We start from the raw sequence: 19,973 nt of genomic DNA on the forward strand, positions 1-19,973 counted from the left end.
ATCGATAATGCCAAAGATGCTATATGCAACACACCCTAGCTGCAGCGTAAGGCTCTGCCAACACAACAACAGACCACATCCCCAGGAATACATTTGTACTTTATTTTGTTCTAGGAGGCTGGAACAACAAAGCTGTGGATGCAATTCCGTAGCTAGAAATTCACCTAACACTTAAGATTTTTTTTTGGTTTTATTTCATTATCTTTTTTAAACACAAGCCAGCCCCAGTGTACAATGCCATCAGAAGCATTCTAGCGTTGAATTGGATAGTTTGGAAATGATGAGGACCTGCCACAATCTCTCGTATGATGGAGGGTTGATTCCTGAATTTTATCAGCACACTGTGATTTGAAAACTGTGAACAAAATTACAGCAAATCCTTTGAAGAGTGTGAGAAGGCTCTGATCTGCATGCAGTCACTACCAAGGGAGATTAGTTGCATTTTGCAAAATTGTACAGTGAGGTACTGCTCCATACGGTCAAGTATCCTGCACAATCTTCCAGTGATCACTGAGTCAGTAACAGAATATGTTCAAGCCAACTAAGGGAAACATTTTCTCAGTAGAAATCTGGGATCCTTATTTAGCTTTTTATTCAGCCTTTGCAGTGAAGCTAGGTAATTGTTCTACATAATGATATAGCATGCATCAAGATGATCTTCATGCGCTTTAGATAGCGGCATTTCTAGTGAGTGGAGAAGCTTAAATGAGATATCCAGCTCAACTCATTTAAGTACATTCATATTTCAGACTGGTCGAAGAGATTCAAGTGCCTGTCTTCAATTAGAATGAGTAGGAATTGGATGTACTTGTTTGTGGAGGTTTTGAGAAGCCTGTACTCTGTGTAAGCTGCATGAATTTCATAGATAGCACGTAATTTAGAACATTTCAGAATGTTTCAGAAGACTTTTTGTTTGTAAGTAGTCTTTTGATTTGTATGTTCTTAGGTAAAGGAAAAACTGCATTTATTTTCAGGACTGCAACTATGTGAACCTTGGGAGGAAAGAAAAGGATAAAATACATGTACTATAAGCACCTCTGAAATACAATACGGTCAGTTGGTTCATTCCAGCCCAATGTTCAAAATTTTTATATCTGTGTTCTAATTGACATTCCCTGTCTTTGTGCCAGGGCTTGCCAGAATTGGAAACTTTTTTGGAATTAGCTGTTGTTCTGCTGGTTTGTGATGTGTTGCTTTCTGATTTCAGCCACCGTTGTTCGTTGAGTGGGGATGATCTGAACAGACAGTGGTTGACACCCAATTCCCAGCTCCATCCAACTATTTACCATGCCAAAGGTCTTCTTTATTACCTGCGCAGCATTGGCCGGACTCCTCTGGTGAGTCTCTTCCAGGATCTTTTGTGAGTTACTGTGCATGAATTGCTCATTGTAGTTGTGTGAACAGTCTTGTTTTAGAGCTAGAGTGATTTGGAAAGCATTGTGTGCTGTTATGCTTTCATCTTACAGAAGTGTTTTGAAAGTCTTGGATATTTAATATTTACTAAATCTTTTAACCAACAACTCCAAATAACAGAATCTCTGCACACCTGGAATATAAATGAGAAAATGAATTCCTTAAAGCTCTTCAATATACTCAAAGTACTCCAGCTAAGCTAAATATTGTGAGTAGGTTATTGCTGTCTTCATGGCAGTGATAGAAGAAATTCCACGAAGACTTAGTCTGAATGGATGGTACAAAAGCCCATGTTGGAATAAGCCATGCAATCACAAAAACACAGGGAGCAGCCCTCAAAGTGTCTGAAATTCCGTGCTGCTTTGGTGGTGGGAAGAAAATAGCTCGTTTTGGGAGGTACCAGGAATTCATGAGTTGGGTCTCATCTCAAAGCTGCAATTGGGATAGGGCTGGGATCCATCCCATCTGCTCAATCTTGTCACCCAGCAGAACAAAAAGATAGTTCTTGAGACCTCAGGAGAAAAACCGCATGGAGGTTCAAATGTTAATGAACAGAGGTGGATGTGCAGACTGTCAGGCTGGCTGCTGATAGCTATGGCCAGACAGGAAATGTCCAAAGACACAAAATTTGCTCTGGGTTTGATGAGAAAAGCCCTAGACAAGGTGAAAATGTTTGTGAGCTTCTTTAAGTGAATTCTTGTGGGAATGCAGGTTTTGGCTAAGACAACAGCCCTGAAGTTGACTCTGCAGCCTGAGGAAGGTTGTGGAAACTCAACTCACAGTTGTGAATTTGCTCACCAATCTTTTCCTTTGGTTCAGAGCAATGTAGGAACAGCCTTGTTTTACCCTGCTATTTGCTATCTGGCCTTTTTTAATACGCAACCATCCTTGTCACATCCAGGTGCATAAAATAGAACACACACTTGGTGCAAGATTTCATCATTGCTGAGTGAAGGGAGACTATTGATCCTATCATCTCCCTCACTCACAGGCTGCATGTCAGGCTTGGTAAACTGATTTTTTCTTTCCCTTTGAAGAGTACATTGATTTTAGTTTATACATGCTCAAAAAATGTCTTTTTCTTTCTCCAGAAGAGAGCTGGGTTTCTTCTGTCTTTTTTTTTTTTTCTTTTTCTCCTCCCTCCAAGATCCCATGGAGCCAAGTTCACTCATAGCCAAATGATTGCTGTGAAGTGATTTAGCTTCATTTATCCTGGGATGTGCAAGCAGTTTCTTCAAAGCAAAGAAAAGCTGCTTGAAGGAGAAAAGGAAAGAACTTTAAAGTTTAACAGCCTTTCAAACCAAAGCCATTTTAATTGGTAACTTCTATAGGCAGCAGCTTGCTAAAAGTGCTTTTTTAATTCTTTGATTGGCTCTGGGAACCCTGGTAAGACAAGGGACTGGATGCACTGTGGCGTTGGAGCTCTCTGCTGCATGGGATCTCCTTTGGATTGAGAGCAGCCAAGTGGGAGAGTTGGAGACCTTTTGTGTGGGAGCATCCAGGTCTGATGGGGAGAGGGAAGTTGCGCTCTCATTGAGCATTGGTGGTGAGGAACTGCTGTGGTTTAGAAGTTATAGTTGATAGTGCAGTTGCAGCACACAACAGGGAACCTGCAGCTGGTACAGAGAGTCTGAGCTGCAGCGAAGAGTAGGTTGCCCTTAGAACTTCCTAAGGACCAGGAGGCACTGAGCAGAGTTTGCTTCCATTCAAAGCCATTATATCAAGCTTGTCAATAAGCATTTGCCTGCAAGGATGTAGCTCATTGTGAGGAAAAGCCCTGGACATGTCTACCTCAAAACTCAGAGATTCAAAGTCCTCTCACATCACCCCTCAGGAAAAAAATGAGACTTTATTTAAAAAAAATTTTTTTTTTTCAAAATGTTCTATTTTCCAACAGATTGTCTTGCTTTCCATTCTCTGGTTTGCTTTTCCTTTATTTGAAAAGGTGCCTGGTTCTGTGACTCATAAGGAGGGTTGTTTTTGAGCTAGAAAGCAGTCATTACCTTTAGGATGATCAGTGCTGGCAAATAACTTTAAATAGATGAAAATTTGCATTTGTGTCTTGAGTCATATCCCAGTAAGTGCAAGCCTTGGGAGTTTGACTGTTTGTGTATATTAACATCCCAGCTGTATGGAAGGACAGGCTGTAGAAAAAGGACAGGTAGGTCTCATGTTTGCTTAGTGTTTGCCCAGATAGATCCCTGGAAGAATTATGTATTGGGTGCTCAAACTGCAAAACATAGCTTAGCGTTGCTGGATGATGAGGCATAAGCTACCCTGTAGTGTGAAAATGAGGTAGAAGAATGTCTTAGAAAGAATAATGTGTTATAAACATTGGGAGTGGCTGCAGGATCCAGCAACCTTAATTAAAATGTAGCTCTGTGCAACTTGCAGATAGAATGAAATTGTTTCTGGTAGCACAGACTCTGCTCTGGAAGCTGGCAACAATCAGTGAAAGATCCCAGGGCCTGAAAGAGCAGCAACATTACAGAACCTGGCTTTGAGAATCCTTTACCGATTACCGAAGTCTCATTCCAGACCTGTCACTAAGAACTCATCTGCAGGTTTCTTGAGGTGCAGAATTATAGACCTGCTACTGATCAGGCAGCCCAGCTATCTGACTATCGGATCATCCCTGTGTGGTTTCCGATGTGTAAAGTAATATGTTAGGCAGATAATATATTGTGCCTTTTGTGTGTTAGTAATTCCGTAAATTGGCAGGTAATTGATACCCAGTTGAGCTGGGTCCTCTGCCTTGAAATAAGACGAAAGCAACAGAAACCTCTTTGATATTCATAGGAATAAATTCTAGGTGGTACCTGTGGTTAACCTAAACTATGACTGTGTATTGCTGATAGCTTAGATGAAACACTAGCTGGAGAAATGTCTGTCATTAAGAGAACCAATAAAAGCACTCTTTGGAAGAAGACATTAAAGGATGATTGCACATGGTTCAGACAGTTACTTCAAGTGCAGGGGTTGCATAGGCCCTGCAAAATATGCACAGAGCCTGAAGGGGCTGAATCTCTGGGATCTGTGCAATATTGGCTTTTTTTCCTTTGGGAATGATGCTGGTTGTAGGTTTGCATCAATGAGTGGCTCTGACTGCCCTGTTTGTCCTCCCATTTCTGCCTTCTCTGGGTGGCAAGGGTGTAAGTAAAGCAGGAGCAGTTGTTGCTGGGTAGGTTGCGGTTCGCGTGCTGCAGGGATGGGGATGTGCAGACCCAGAGCCATGCAAGGAGAGCTGGAGGTGAGTGGTGGGGCAGGAAGGAAAGTTGATAGGTCAGAAACCAAAAGAATGAGCAGCGTATAAGGTATGAGCTATGTATAATTAATTGTCCAGCTAATTAGGAGCAGCGAGAAAGTTCTCTATGCATGTGCCTCAGCCTCTCTGGTATGTCAACCTACTGTTTGTCAGAGGAGCTGAGAGAATGTATATGCTCAGTTCCTAGATAATTAAACTCCCTGACTTGCAGCAGCTAAACTTAGTTACTGTATAGCTGGTAAATAAACATACTAGGGTAAATCTTGCCCTAACAGTTGGTGGAAAATGCTCATCCACTCCATCTGTTTCTCCTCTCTTGTACATGTATTTATGTAAGAATACGTGTAATTTTTTACCCCATATTTCTCCCCCATCTCTCTATATATTAATCCATAATTCTTCCCTACCTTCCTACAACTGTTCTTTTGTCTCTGACATATGCTCTGGAAAACTGGTTCAATGAAATCTTGAAGCTCCTTTCTCCTCAATACTGAATATTGGTTTAAAATGAAGCAATTCCTTCTCTTTAGAAATTCTTGTCTTTTCATTGACAGATTTCTGAATATTCCTGATAAAGACATGGAGAATATATGTAACAGCAATGTGTATATTGACTTCATATCTCGGAGGGCACTGAGATTGATTATTCTTTAAGACTTGGGTCAATATTTACCTCTTGGGTCGTTAAATCGTGATTTTCATTTCTATAGGAGTCGATATCTGCCTATAAAGGCAATCAAAACTTTCATTAAAACTGGGAATGTGCCATGTGCCTAGTTCATATGACAGCTGACATAAGAGAGATGGATTAGACAGACAGACAGATTAGACAGTGTAGAAAGAGATTATCTGCCATGAAGATAGGCCATGTTCTGTGCTTGGCTTCCAGGAATTCAAGCACAGAACTGACAGCATCGTGCAATACAGTTGCACAATTATATTTTCCTGAATATTATGTAGCACTGGTTTTGAATTTAAAGAAGCCAAAGTGATGATTAATTGCTTGGGAAAGCACAAATTTCAAATCTCATGAGGGTAAAGCTGGAGTTTAGAAGTAGAGAGAGCCTGACAAATTGCTCTGTTGTTGTATCATAAGTTACCATGAACCTTACGTTCCCGAGTTACCATGGATGCTCGCGCAGGTGTCATGTTTATTTCTGCTGCAGACGGAAATGCGCCAGTCTTGACTCCGGATCCCTGAGATCATGTCGGATTGAATAGATAAAGCATGATACAACTGACTAACAAAGCCTGACACAGGTTATAGGCATGGCGCAGGCTAAGCTGCTCTGAAAAGACCTGAAAAAAACATTAACACCCCCCTCTCCCCCATAATCTTGTAGTGCTAATTATGAGTAACCAGGAAACTTTTTCCATGTTCAAGATTTTTCCTCTTTTTTATTTTTATTTTGGTTTGGTTTTGGTTTTTTTCCCCCTTCTCCCTAGGTATTCTGTGACTACCACGGACACTCCCAGAAAAAGAACGTGTTTGTTTATGGCTGCAGCATCAAGGAGACCCTGTGGCAAGCAGGCTGCGTGGTTGACACAGCAATTATCACAGAAGATGTTGGCTACAGGGTAGGTCCACTTTGTTCCTTTCTGCAATTACTGACGTGTATGTGCACCTACACAGCTAATTAAGATAAGTCCAGCTCATAAACTTTGGAGATAGGTGCAAACTTCCCTCACTCCAGAGGGGCAATGGTCCAGAGAGTTTCAAATCATGTATAATATCTTCATGCACTAGGTATCAGCAAGAATATTGTCAGTAGATGGGTCCCTATTTACTTAATTCTAGTTAGATGCTGTGTTATGCTCTTTGGCTACAGACTAATAGGACAGCTATATTTTTGTGGTTTATAATTTCTAAATACACATACACTTCTGTCCCCTCACGCCACCATAATAAGAAAATAAATAGGAATTACATAATGGTAATGGAGAAAATGATAATGTGCCACTGTCGTACTCTGGTGACTTGCTTCATCACAAAATGCTCCTGGTCTCACTGAAAACACCAGAGCATTCGACGGGTGCCAAATGGCTCTAATATAGTGGAGTTATCTCTGTAACAAGTGCTTGGTGTGCCACAGCTAGGGGAATTTTTCTGGAATTAGAAAGAACAAATACTAAAATCTTTTATTTCTACTTCATGTGAATGTCTTGTTCATCAAACTGTTCTCTGGATTTCCTGCCCATCTCTTTTTTTTTTTTTTTTTTTTTTTTTAGAAGCAGCCCTTATTAATGCAGTCTTTGTAGATCTAGGACCTTAAATCTGTGCTCAGCCTCATTTCTCACCTTCAGACTTTACCAGTTCTGAATTGCAATAATCAAAATTGAACTTACTACTCCAGCTCAAGTGATAAGTAACACCACAAAGAGCAGACGTGATTTCTGTGTTTTTACACAGTATTCCCATTTATAACTTCCAGTGTTGTGCTCACCTTCTTTGCAACAGATCATATTTTCCGCTTAAATAACAAATTTCTGTGGAAAAGAAGAATTTTATAAGCTCTAATTACAGTCTTAAAAAATGTTAATTTCACAAAACATTAATTGTGGCCTTAAACTGATTATAGAGGTATAGCTTGGTTCACTCCAACCTGAAAGAGGCTGAGAAGTCTTTTTTCAGTTTATGTCCCTGTATAAATTTTGCTACTTCAGCACAAATACCAATTATCCTTCCGTAAGGATGCCACATCTTCCATGTTCATCTTATGGCGCTGTACGTGGCATACTGAAACTTTACGGGAAGAAAGTGCTCCAGCGTTCGTTGTGAGGCGTCCCTGTGGCAAACACTCTATTTCACAAAGAAAGCAGGGAGGGTATTTACAGTCAGGACATCTTTTGCTCTGTTTGAATTCAGAGGACTTGAAAAGGCTGAGGATGGCTTGCTGTTACACAAACAGAATTCAAATGCCGCTTTCAGCATCTGGAGCCTGTCTTGAATCTGCAATGAAGAAAGCAGAAGCGATGCTCCAAGGCTGTCCAAGAATACTCTACAGCCATCCTATAAGAGAGATTTTTATGGTTCAAATCCTCTCTTTTGCACAAATGGGAGATGAGTGCCTGCTGCAATTCTGCCTATGGGTCACCCTCTTCCTTAGGCTGGGGACACTAGGTATATAGGAGAACACAGCTGCAAACTGCAGCAGATAAGTCACTCCTGTCTCAGAGCTGCTTCCTCACAGTGTTTGCACAGATTTCTCTCCTGCCTCCTGTAGGTAGCTGGGCATTAACCCAGCCTCCGTGACTGACTTTTCTCCCCAGGGAGCAGGAACCAAATACCTCAAGAAAATGTTGGGTTTGGAACAGCCTTTACCTCGTAAGACATAGGCTCAGCTGTAGCCCTTGGCAACATACAGGAGTAAGAGTCTTCATTGCCTTCTAATATTTGGTGGCCTTGGGTGACTTGCACAGCATTGACATTGCAAAGCCCAGCTTGAAAATTTGTCCTTTTGATAGCCATTCCAGGCCTCTGACAGCAATCTCTGCAGGGACATCAGTAAAGACATATAATTCCATTCTTTCCTAATGGGACGGGGGGTTCGGAACAGGGTCCTGTGTGAGGGGAGTAGCTTCCTTTGCTCTTGTATGTGCTAAATCCAGCTGTGTGTAAGAAAGGGAACACAGTCACACTGCTGTATTATCATAAAAGCACCCTTTAAAAGGGTGTGTTTTCACCTCTTCAAAATATACTATTGAAAGATAATTAATGAGAAGAAGAAGTAGAGAAGAAAGAACCATTAGTGTGAAATCCAGTGAACGCTGGTAAAATGAAAAGAATATTAAATTCAGATTCGCTAATGCTCCTAAATGAGTCCTGCGTACAGAGACATTACTGTTACCTGCCAGCGTTCTTATTTAATTAAATGTAAAAGATTGATTATGCATATAATTTCAATTGTTTTAAAAAGCTAAACTGGATTAGGAATCTGATTATTGTATTTGATAGTATATATTTACCAAAAAATCTGCATCTTGGTTCAGATAAGTGCAGAATGAAAATGATCTGAACCCTCACATACAGTTTAACTGGATCTCATGATTGTGCTGAGGCTTATCAACATCTGGGTGATGTGGCTCTGCTGCATTTTTCTTAATTTCTCTTCAGCCCCAATCCAGGAAAAATCTGGAAGCACTGCATGAAAGCATATTATTTTGTGATCCCCGTGCAGCAAATAGCACTTTGAAGGTAATTCAGAAATGTTGGATGCTTAGTCTACAGCAAGCAGTCAGTTTTCAAGATGCCCCTGTTCAGTATGAGCCCAGGAAAGGGAGTGCTGTGGTGCTCAGTAGCAACGCTGGAGGCCTTGACTTAAGAGTTAGGCTCGGGGTGGTCTCAGATTTAAAAAGCAATCTCTTGCTTTGTTCTCGTCTTCTCCACCTCAGTATTTTCATCTGAAAAATAGACCTTATAGATTTTTAGATCTATACCTTATGGAACTAGTAAAGGTCATTGACAGCAGTAGCCAGAATATACAGAAAAATTAAAATACTTTTTGATTACAAAGATATGTATGGTTAAGCTGTTTGCAGGGCACATAACAAAATAGTTTAGACCAAAGATTTATCATTCACATCAAACATGTTTTAGAAAAAGATATTATTCCTTCACTTTCAATGAAACAAAATATTCCTGTACGGTGTTATGAAGTAAAACTCAACAGAATGGAACTACAATTGCTCAGAATCAGTCAGTGAAACTGATTGTTATTGGAAAGTGAAATTAGCTGGTTGGCTTTCACCGCCCAAATGAATGAAATTCAAGGGTAAATGCCATTAGCAATAAACGGGAACTCCTTCTATATGATTCCATTCAGTTCAGACATTTAAGCAAGCTGTCATCAAAGAAATAATCAATGTCCTCATTTTACTTGCTCTTCCCTAGATGGTTCAAGTGGTCTTTTGGTATATACTGTGGTTAGTATACTGGCACTAATATCTAGAGACGTACACGTGTGTGTGTGTGTGTCTGTCTGCAGGTACCTAAAGCCCCAGTTTCTAACACAGAGCACCTCTAGTGTTAATGTACCCAGTATATGTTTTTATAGAGTGTAAAAGTAACACATTTGGCACTTAGTAATGAATAAGTAAGTGTTGCTTCTGCACTGTGGAAATATTTGATACTGCAGTGTATTAGGAGTGTTTATAGACTTTGCTGTTGGGAAATATGATTTCTAGAATAAGAAAATCTCTCAGGGCTAAGATGTAATTTTTACTGCATTTTCATGATTAATTTTTATTGTGATTCTCTAAAAGAAGTGCATAAAATACATCATTTGGACATGGATGATAATATTTTGGTTTGCAAGTTACTTAAATGTTGAGCTCTATTTTCATATAATTATGTGTGACCTTCTGTGAGAATACCCATCCCCTTTCTCTGCTCTGTGCTAGGCTCAGACAAAACTCCTTCCAGAGCTGAATGCCTTGTCAAATTGTGGATGCGTGATGGGAGGAGATATAGTACAGCTGGAGAGGGGAGAATGGGAATACCAGGTACCGAGCTATGACTGCAGCCCTCTTGGCAGCACTGCAGGAAGGTGCAGGTTAATGTCGAAGCAGCTTGAAAACAAAACTTTGTGAGTTCATCAGTCCCAAACTGTGTGAAAAAAGTTTGGTTTTGAATGAGATATACCGAGTGCAGCGGATACTTGCATTTTAGTCTTTGGGATGAAACAAATGTTAGAACCTGACGATTTCACAGGGGATGGACATAATGCACTGGTTGGAGCTCTCGGTAACAGTGCCTACAGATAGATTTGATGATACACACATTAAAAGCCACAGGTGTCTCAGTGTATGTGTGTATGATATAAACACGTGCACATCTGTTCAATTCATTTTCTCATTGCTGCTGATATTTTCTCATAGACTCTTCCTAAAATTCTGGATAAAGTGGCCCCTGCATTTGTCATGAACAGCTGCAGCTTCCTGGTGGAGAAGTCCCGGGAGTCAACGGCCCGGGTGGTGGTATGGAAGGAAATGGGTGTGCTGAGGAGCTACACTATGGAGAGCACGTACTGCGGCTGCACCCATGGACTTTACAAGGTGAGCAAATCTTTCAAAGAACCCTGTGGCACCCTCCTCTGAATGTATGTCACATGAGCTTGGAAGGGCAAAGCGGAGGAGATAGCCATTGTCCTGATGCTTAGCATTATCTGCTCTCTCCAGATCCATGTAGCCATGCTTCTGAGTTTCTCCTTGGCAAAATCTTTCTTTTACCTTCCATGTCAGCAAAGTAGAGTCCTTGCTCTGAGGTTTCATTCAACAGCAATAGAAAAAGAAAGTCCAGTCTGGAGCCACAAGTATTGAGCTGAAGGAAGGAGTGTTCTGAGATGATACAGGGCACTTCTTACATGGGCATTCACAGCGTTGTAAAAACCTGTTGGCAGTTAACATGGCCATCTTTGAGCCTAGTTCTAAGGTAATTAACCTCAATACTAGTGGCACCAAGCTCTCAGGTACAGGCTGAGCATTCACCTGGCTAAATTTAAGAGCCTGCTCTGAGAATCCTGTATTTGGAGCTGCCCATTACTGACAGCCAACAGTAGTTAATCTAAGGCTAGTTTTGACACCTATCCATGAAGCTCAAAGTATGTCTGTGACTGCGATCTAGGCAGACCTGAATTCCACATCAAATGAGGTTCCAATCTTGGTAGAAAGGGCTGTACTCATACCAAAAGCATGAGAGACATCAGTCTATGATATCTCCTGGCAGTTTTTAAGTACACAGGATCAACTCTGTTAATTGCATTTGCGTGCTCGTGATGCTCCTTTCACTCAAATGGTGAATTCTTTCTCTTGTTCCTTTCCCAAACCTGTTGCTTTCATTGAAAGGCTTCCATGTTCCACCTCATTTCTCCCACTAGGGAGCAATCCTTATCTGTACAGCATTAATAAGCAGTTAAGGATCCTAAAAGACCCTTAAGGAAAGAGCCATTATTACAAATAACAATTAATTAATAAGACATTCAAATGATTATCTTTGGAAGCTCTATACTAATCCTTTTAAGTCTCTAGAATGTAGCCAGGAAGTACTCGGCTGCTGCTTTAACCATGCTCTGCTATACACACATCAATTCCAAGGCAGGAAAGACAGAAGGAAAAAAATGACAGTTTAAAGAAAGAGAATATAATTGCCCTGGGCATTACATCTAACGCTCCCTACACCTGAGAAGTGCTAATGTTGTTTTAATAGGCACCACAGGTCAAGACAGTGGGTTTGAATCTTTTTTTAGACAGTGGGGAGGGAAAAAAAAACCTGCTTTGACTGAAGTAAATGACAAAACTCCTAGTGATCTCCATAGAGAAGATTTCACTCATTTCCTAGATAACCAGAGTAAGACCTAAAACCAGTGACACATCAGATTGTATCAATATCTAATGATTTGTTCTCCTTCTCCTGCAGCATCTGTGAGGTCTTTAGCCCAAATTTGCTTAATTTGTGCCATTAGATGCTTGAAATAGGAAGAAAATGTTAAATGCCACATTCAGATGTTGCATTTAATCACTGTGCCACCCACAGGGGCCCTGTATTATATAGTAGAGGCACCAAAAATAAACAGAAAGACCCAATGCAGATGGTTCAGGATTCTCCTTTTTAAAGAAATCCTTTAAAATATGTGAAATTATTTTCTATGTTCATTCTTGTCCTCTTTTTCATCACTGATTAGGACTGCAGGCAGCCACTGAGTACAAGAGCAAGCTGACGTATAAGGGCTTGTCACTGGTGAAGGAATCGAATGTTCTCATGGCCCATAAGGAAGCCTGTAAGCTGCAAAGCAGTTCTGAAATTTCCATTCTGAACACCCTGAAAAGCTGAGTCCCAGTTGGATCATTGGTTTCTTTTTATGAGGTCACATAGCTTTTTTTTTTTCCCCCCCTTTGTTTAGGATTATCATTCATCTCAATGATGGAGGATACCTAAATATTCCCATGAGGAAATATTTCATCATTCCTTCAGCATAAGGATAACACAAACACTTTTTGCAGTTTCTCCGATTCAGGCAGCTTTACAGTATTTCCACACATTTTTTCCAAAGACACCAAGTACCCAACTTGTTTGTATCAAACTGGAATATAATTTCTTATGTTGACATTTATGCTGGAGCTGCATATAAATACATAAACTATCTCTCTCAAATAATTGGTATTAAAAGGCTATTTCCTCTTCCTTTGAGAGTTTGTCTTTAGAGTTGGTTCTTGCTTGTTTGTTTGCTTGTTCTTGCAAGTGGATTATTCAGGGTATGGACTTGACAGCCTGACCTGAAGATTTCCTTGCATAATACCATTTAATACTCAGCTTCTATCTGTCAAGCCAAAACTACTTCATTAGTATCTGGAAGCGCTGAAATTACTCCCGTAAACTGGAAATTAATCATATAAGAGGTCATGGTTTTCTCGAGATTTCAACCTGAGTTCTTTGCTCTTGGGCCCTCAACAGACTGAGACTAATGCTCAGGCAGGAGATGTCAGCATCCTACATTTAGAGCTTTCCGATATTTGGATTGTGGATTTGTGTTTTACTTTGAATAGAATCAGTTTCTTAATTCTATAGGATTGATCTCCCTGTAGGGATATATCCAGAATCTCCCCTGGCCAAGCATGCCTTTATGTTTTTGATACTTATATCTTGAAGTAAGGTACAAACAGCAGCTAGGATTTAAAACATTTCTTTATATGCGGCAGAGGCTCCCAAGTCCAGCATCATTCGGTGAATCAGTGGTCAAACTTCTAACAGAGCACAGCAAGTCCTGGTCTTTAGCTTTCTTCCTGTGTGTAAGTGATGAAAGCAACTCATTCAAGTAGCTTTTTGCTGGCTATGAGCACAGATACGGTGCTTGGATTGGAGTTGCACGGAGGCATCTGATAGGGACTGTGCAAAGGATTTAGGAAGAGCAAGAAAGCCTTATAGATGCTGCAAGAGATGAAATATTAATTGCAGAAGGCTGGTCAATGTGCCCCCTCTCACCACAGAGCGATGCCGAGGAAGGGCTGAGGTAAACCAGAGCACAGTTTTTCTGACAAAGTCCAGAAAAGATGCTGCTAGAGCTTTTCCAAGGAACCTGTGTGGCCTTTCTTGGCTTGAAATGTAGCCTTCGTTTTTTATAACAGTTTAGTGAGTGAAAGATAAGGCAGGAATTTGGGACTATTGATATGTAAATGAGAAAGAATAGTGACCCCAGCCTCGTTTAAAAGTCATTTGATTTCAAATGGAGAGGAGGGCGGAAATGAGAGGAGAAAGGAGATGGTTTGTCTCTGTCGAATCTCCCTGTCTGTGTGATCAATGGAAACACAATAAGCCAACTACCCTTAAGGAAGTGAAACATAAAACTAAAGAAACTATTGATCTTATCTAAGGTTTTGTTCAACTAAGGAAGAAGAAAAGAAGGGGAAAAAAATACCCAAACTCTTTTTCATTTTGTCTGGATTGCCCAATTCAGTCTTAAAGGAGCAGTGTCTCCATTTGAAAGTTGCTAAAAACAGAGCAGCCAATTTCTGACGGGAATTCTCCCTCCTGTTTCTGCCAGAGTACAGCCCTATGGTCAAAACAGAAAACAATTTGAAAAAAAAAAACCACCAAAACCACCCACCTGCTTATGATTTCTCTTCTCTTGTGAAGGCAGTCTGCATCGTTCCCTCGTTGGAGCTTTTACCCCTCCAGCTCACAATGTGATTTTTATTGCTTGCCTTCCTTTTGTGGGACGTAGAGCCCCTTCACATCTTTGTTTTTTAAAAACTGAATTCAAGGCTGTACTGTAAGAAGTTCTACTGAGTACAGGTACAGTAATGCCCCCCAAAAGACTCAAATCTCGTGACACATATTGACGTTTTCCTGAGTTTCTCATGTGATTAATTTTTAAACTTCCATATCTCTTTGCTACCATGTTGCCATGTTCTATCATATTCTATCATGTTACACTGTTTCACCATCATTCTTGATTCCTCATTACCTGGCCTACTAATTAAGACCCTTCTATAGTGTATTGCAGTGTGCTGTTCCTTTCATTACCACCACTGTCATCCTACAAGTTAATATCTTTCGTGCCCTGGTATACAGCTGAGTTCCAAATCACGTGTTTTGGTAATATTGGTAATATAGCGAATCTCAAAAATTCGGCTTCATTCTCTGTGAGTACATGCTACGTTGGAAAACCATTTTCCTTGGCATGTTGTGCCTTGTGTTTTGGTAATATTGGTAATATAGTGAATCTCAAAAATTCGGCTTCATTCTCTGAGTACATGCTATGTTGGAAAACCATTTTCCTTGGCATGTTGTGCCTGGTGGAGGTGATGTAGTACTAACATAAATAGATTTTAGCTTTTTGCTTCAAAGGGATTATAAACAACAAGGAGTAACAAATGAGTTTAAAAATTATTGCAGATACCTTGACAGTGCCCTTTGAAGGGGTTTTTACTAGTGATATGGATCCCTCTTTGAAGAAAGCCTTTGGGACAGCTCAGAAAAAAGATTTTTTTTTTTTTTTTTCCAGTCCAGTCTAATGTTTCTAAGTCAGAGGAATTGAATACCCCAAATTTTCTCATCAGACTTGGTTAGAGGGAAAAGCCATCCCTTTGCAAAACACTGGAAGTGGAGACATCAGCACCAAGCAGCGTGGCCATACAGTTCATAAGACACTCTTGATAGTTGTTCAAAATGTCTTTGTTAAGCAGATGGTGGTGAGAGTCTAATTGGAAAATCTGATATTATCCCCTTTAACCTAGCCAGCATGGGCTGATTTATTTAAAATGAGTGAGGAACCAGTGATTTACCATGGAAGTGTGGCTGAACTAAAGCAGCATGTCAAGATGAAAGCTTTTCCTCCTCCTGATCCTTCAGAGGTGGACTTCTCTGAAGTCTTTCTGCCAAAATTAGTCAAATTGGTAACAATATATGATTTGTCCATTGAATTACAGCACTATTTCTTTCTACTTACCTGTAGGCAATGAAATGTTTTCTCCATCTTCCTTGCTACTGAAGATTACTTACCAAATTTCTGTGAGGAGTTTTTATGTATACTGTATTCATAAGGAGTTTATCACAGTTAATAGTCAGAAATTGAGTTGTTTTGATGGAGTTTGCAGACCACGTGATACTGCTTCTGTTCTCCAGTAAGATGCATATTGCTCTTGTAATTGGAAGTCTGGTGCACAAACTTACAAAAAATTTTAATTTGGCCTCTTTCCAGTGTTCAGCCACCAACAAAAATGGTTTCAGCAATAGTCTTGCCATAAGGAATATTTGATAAGTACTTGCAGAAATAAAAAGTAAAGAAAAAGGATATATTCTAGTAAAGAAATAGTATATATTCTGTGCTTTCTGGTGTATGTTTCTGGAAAATGCTTACACCATCTCTGCAAGTCTTGACAGGCTTTCCTTATTTCTGATTTCTTTTGTCCCCCAGAGCTTACACTTTTCCTAAGTATGGGTAAGTCTCAAAAACATTAAAAAGTTTCTTTTCAAAAAATCATCTCTAAAATGTCTGTGTTTAGCTGACCCTCTGTGCTCTGGGGATCTCATTCAAAAGCAGATGCTGAGAATAAGGAAGAATGATTTCTCTGATAGTTCTCCTTCCAGTTCTGGTCCAAAGTGGCTCAAATTGGAAGCAGCTGTAACAGCAAGAAAAGTATAGAAGAAAAAAAAATTAGTTATCTAATAGTAATCTAAGGACTGAAGGTTCAGATTAAGGGTTTTATTTGTTCTGTTTCCTTAAGTTGTTACCCAAGGCAAAAGTTTGCATCTGATTTGCTTTATTCTCCTGCTGCTTTTATTTCTGCCAACCCCTTGCACTAACTGATTGAGAATTCAATTTGTAAAATATTTTAATTGCACCTTTTAGGCTGTGGGCCTCACTTCATAAAACTATGTAAGGGTTAATGGCATTTAGGAAGTGGAGAAAGAGGGGAGAAAGGGTTTCTGAGCAAACAACTCAGGAGATAGTGGGTGTTGTGTCTTCCTTGGAGAATTGTAGATTCTTACATGAACTGCTGCAGGATTCGCCCTCATTAAGTGCTTGGTTGGTTGGTTGGTTGGTTTGTTTTAATTATCGTACAGAATGTCAGGTAAGAAATCACACGCTTAACCGTGCTCGGACCTGTTTGGTTTGTGCCACATGAAACAATAGGAGTTTGAAGGTGTGCTGACACCGGCATGCTCGGACTGTTTGGAATAGCAAATCACAGAAATGGCAGAACTTTGTAGGGATACTTTGACCCTTATATCTCCAAGAAAACTGGAGCTTGTCAGTCAGCACTATCCTGACTGGTCTTTCTTGATGGGTAATAAGACAGTTGTATTAAAGCAAGTTGTGACCAAAACCACTTGAGATGTAAATATCATCTTTTAGGAACAAAGTCATGGGTGTTATTGCTATTTACTGAATTTTTGTTGAAGGTGCTCAATATTGTCAGATGGGAGGGCCATTTATGTGCATTTAAAAGTCTGTAAATTTTGCAAGAAGGTGATTCAGGCCTCCGAGCTCTGCCTTCCCATTTCCCAATCCACTCCACAGTTGTTTTAGCCTTGGTGTTTTGGAAAAGATCAGTAACGGAGTAGGGTCATCTTTCTTGTCATTGTTTCTGGAGAAAGCTGATTTCTTATAAACAAGACCTGTTTTCTGCAACTAGTGTGACTTTTCAAAGTTTTTTGCCGAGAACACTCAGCCTCTCTTCCAGTGTTCGCCAGATGTAGGTGTTTTGTGAATTACTCTGGAAAAGCAATGGTCTCTTAATCCAATAAACTGACTTTGCTGTTGTATAAACAAATGTTTTCTTTTGGGTGGCTGATTAATTACTTGACTCTTTCAAGAAGGGTGTGTATAGGGGTGGTTGCCTACCAAATACTGTGCACTGGTTCAGCTCTTTGGGTATCCCATGAATGCTGCCTTGAAACAGATTTTGGAAAAAGTCCTCCCTGGCACCTGCTACCATGGGTTTTGGCTGTCGCTCAGGCCATCTGCTTTCCTGTTCCCAGGTTGAAAGATTCAAATGTTAGGGGACTGAGGATGTTCCATTGTGTTTGAACTCACGTGGTTACTTAGAAACAAGAGAGAATGACACTTAATGGAGAAGAACGGACAGATAGCTGTCCTTGGCCTCCCTTTCCCCAAAGCACTCAGGAAGCACTAAAACCCACAGCAGCCACTGGACAACAGTATTTTAGTCTTTCTCATTTTTTATGTGTACCCAAAGGATGACATATTGGAATTTTTTTATATATATGACAAAAGATGATCACTGATGCTAGATGGGTCATGGATGAAGATACTAATTTAAATTGTTATGGTTTTTGATTTTTTTTTTTTCCCCCCTGAGATGTTGAGCCATCTGTATTCCTGACTTGCTAAGTTCAGTGGTGTTATATCAAGGTATGTTTGGATAGTTAGCTTTGGAAAGATATTCCAGAGACCTTGACAGTCTTTGGAATGAAGGAAGGATGTGTTACTAATGCACTGGGAAGAGCTTGTGAATGTGTTCCCTCCCTCTTACATGTGTCTGGAGGGAAACAAAAGTGCTTCTGCCAGCTCCATTACTGTGATAAAAGCCAGGTGAGGCACTGGATTTTATCCTTAGTCGTGTTCTTGTTGGTAAGTTTTAACCAAATATCTGTGGCTAGAAGAAAAAATGGGAAAGTCTGTAAGGAAAGGCTGTCACAGTAGTGTGATTATAACACACCTCAAACTGAGTTTGAGGCATCCATAGTAGGAACAAACCACAGGGCAATCGGATCACAGCCTATTCCACATGATCCTGTTCTGAACTTTTCCACCAAGGTTAGTACTTGCGTACCAAGGCTGATATAGCATGGGTTAGTATTGATCTCTGGCATTTCCAGATGTTTCAGTCCCAAACTTAGCTTTTGACACAGGAGCGATAAATCTTTCCAGTATGGAAATGGGCAGCCCTAATAATGGTGCCAAAATATGTGGCTTATGATATTTAATTGCCAGAGCAACATAGTGATTAGGCTGAAATGACATGGGGTTTTTATTTGTAGCCATATAATCTGTGTTTTCTGGTCCTGTTAGGCTATATTGAGTGAAATTAATTAGTCCTGGATAAGAACTCTCCACAGCCATCCTGGGGTGATGCTACAGGCTGCCATGGAGCAGTCCTAGCAGCTAAAGTAACTTAGGATTCAAGCGTATTGTCCTCATGCCATTTCATGTGCATGGACGATTCCCCAGTTTCCTTCTCCTTCCATGTAAAGACACCCCGTTATATACCTGCAGAAACATCAGTGCTGAAGATAACATTAGCATAAAACAGAATAGACAAAAGGTTGTAGGTAGAAGAACATGGGATCTGAGGTCCCATTTTAGGACCTCAGAGTCCTGCAAATCACTTTTCTCTGTCTCTCCTATTTAGTCATTCAAGCTAAGAAATAGGATGCAAATCACAGCTTGGCAGAGAATGTAGGTGCTACATCCTAACCCAGATTTTGTTGGTAAAAACATGTTACAAAAGGAGAAAAATATGGTCCTAAACCACAAAGAAGTCAAAAATTCGCTAGTTTCTCTGCCTTTTGGAACCAATTACAAAGTTGACACTACAAGGATGTCTGCTTCTCCAGCTCCTAAGCAGACAGCCTGGCCCAATCTGCAGCCCTTTGGCAGAAGTAGTATCTTAAATCAACTCTTTTGTCTCTACTGTTGATAGATTATTGGGTGCTGACTGGCTGTGTAAGTGGAGAATAGGTCCCATGCCATATGGTTAAATTACGGCACAATAAAAAATGACGACAGGGGTGAGATCATAATAGATCTGACACTGCAAAGCTGGGAGGTATCCAGTTCTGCTGAGGTTCAGTGGACACAGCTGGCACGCAGAATAGCAAAGCAGAGCGATCGTGAACCTTCTCCTTGGCCTATCCTTTTCCACCATCATATAACTAAAATAATTCTTAGCTCTGCTGTTTACCCCTTCTGTTTGAGACTCAGCCTTGGAGTACTTGTTCCAACAAATCCCCGCAATCTCCTACGTTCCTTTCGCTTGCTAATGATGATAGCATTGCCTAGTTTGGTAGATTGCTTTTTATTAAGCCAAAGGACATAGCAAACTCCTTGAGGCTGACTAGTGGAAAACAGGCATTATCTTGATTCTGTTCTGTCTTGAATGCTGATGTTCTTCTAGATTTCTTTTTTTCCCCAGTGTATTGTAAACAACTGATGTTTTTATGGGATCTTTCTCCCTTAGCTGCTTTTGCACTTCTCTAGATACTTGTTTGCAGCCCAGTCTTTCCATATTCCAGTGCTGTACTCAAGAAAGGAGGTGATAGGTACTGACTTAG

At 40.3% G+C, this 19,973-nt stretch overlaps 1 protein-coding gene across 1 annotated transcript in view; it reads left to right on the forward strand.

Moving 5' to 3' along the window:
* The window catches only part of AGBL1 (ATP/GTP binding protein like 1), a 293,048-nt gene that overhangs the window by 158,027 nt on the left and 115,048 nt on the right, over positions 1-19,973 (forward strand). The window contains exons 19-21 of the mRNA XM_009635035.1: positions 1,208-1,337; positions 6,125-6,256; positions 10,556-10,732. Of these exons, the coding sequence (XP_009633330.1) occupies positions 1,208-1,337; positions 6,125-6,256; positions 10,556-10,732 (439 nt within the window). The remainder of the gene's footprint in view (positions 1-1,207; positions 1,338-6,124; positions 6,257-10,555; positions 10,733-19,973) is intronic.

This window comes from Egretta garzetta, unplaced genomic scaffold (assembly GCF_000687185.1).
Source record: "Egretta garzetta isolate BGI_Z169 unplaced genomic scaffold, ASM68718v1 scaffold322, whole genome shotgun sequence".
Lineage (NCBI taxonomy): Eukaryota > Metazoa > Chordata > Aves > Pelecaniformes > Ardeidae > Egretta > Egretta garzetta.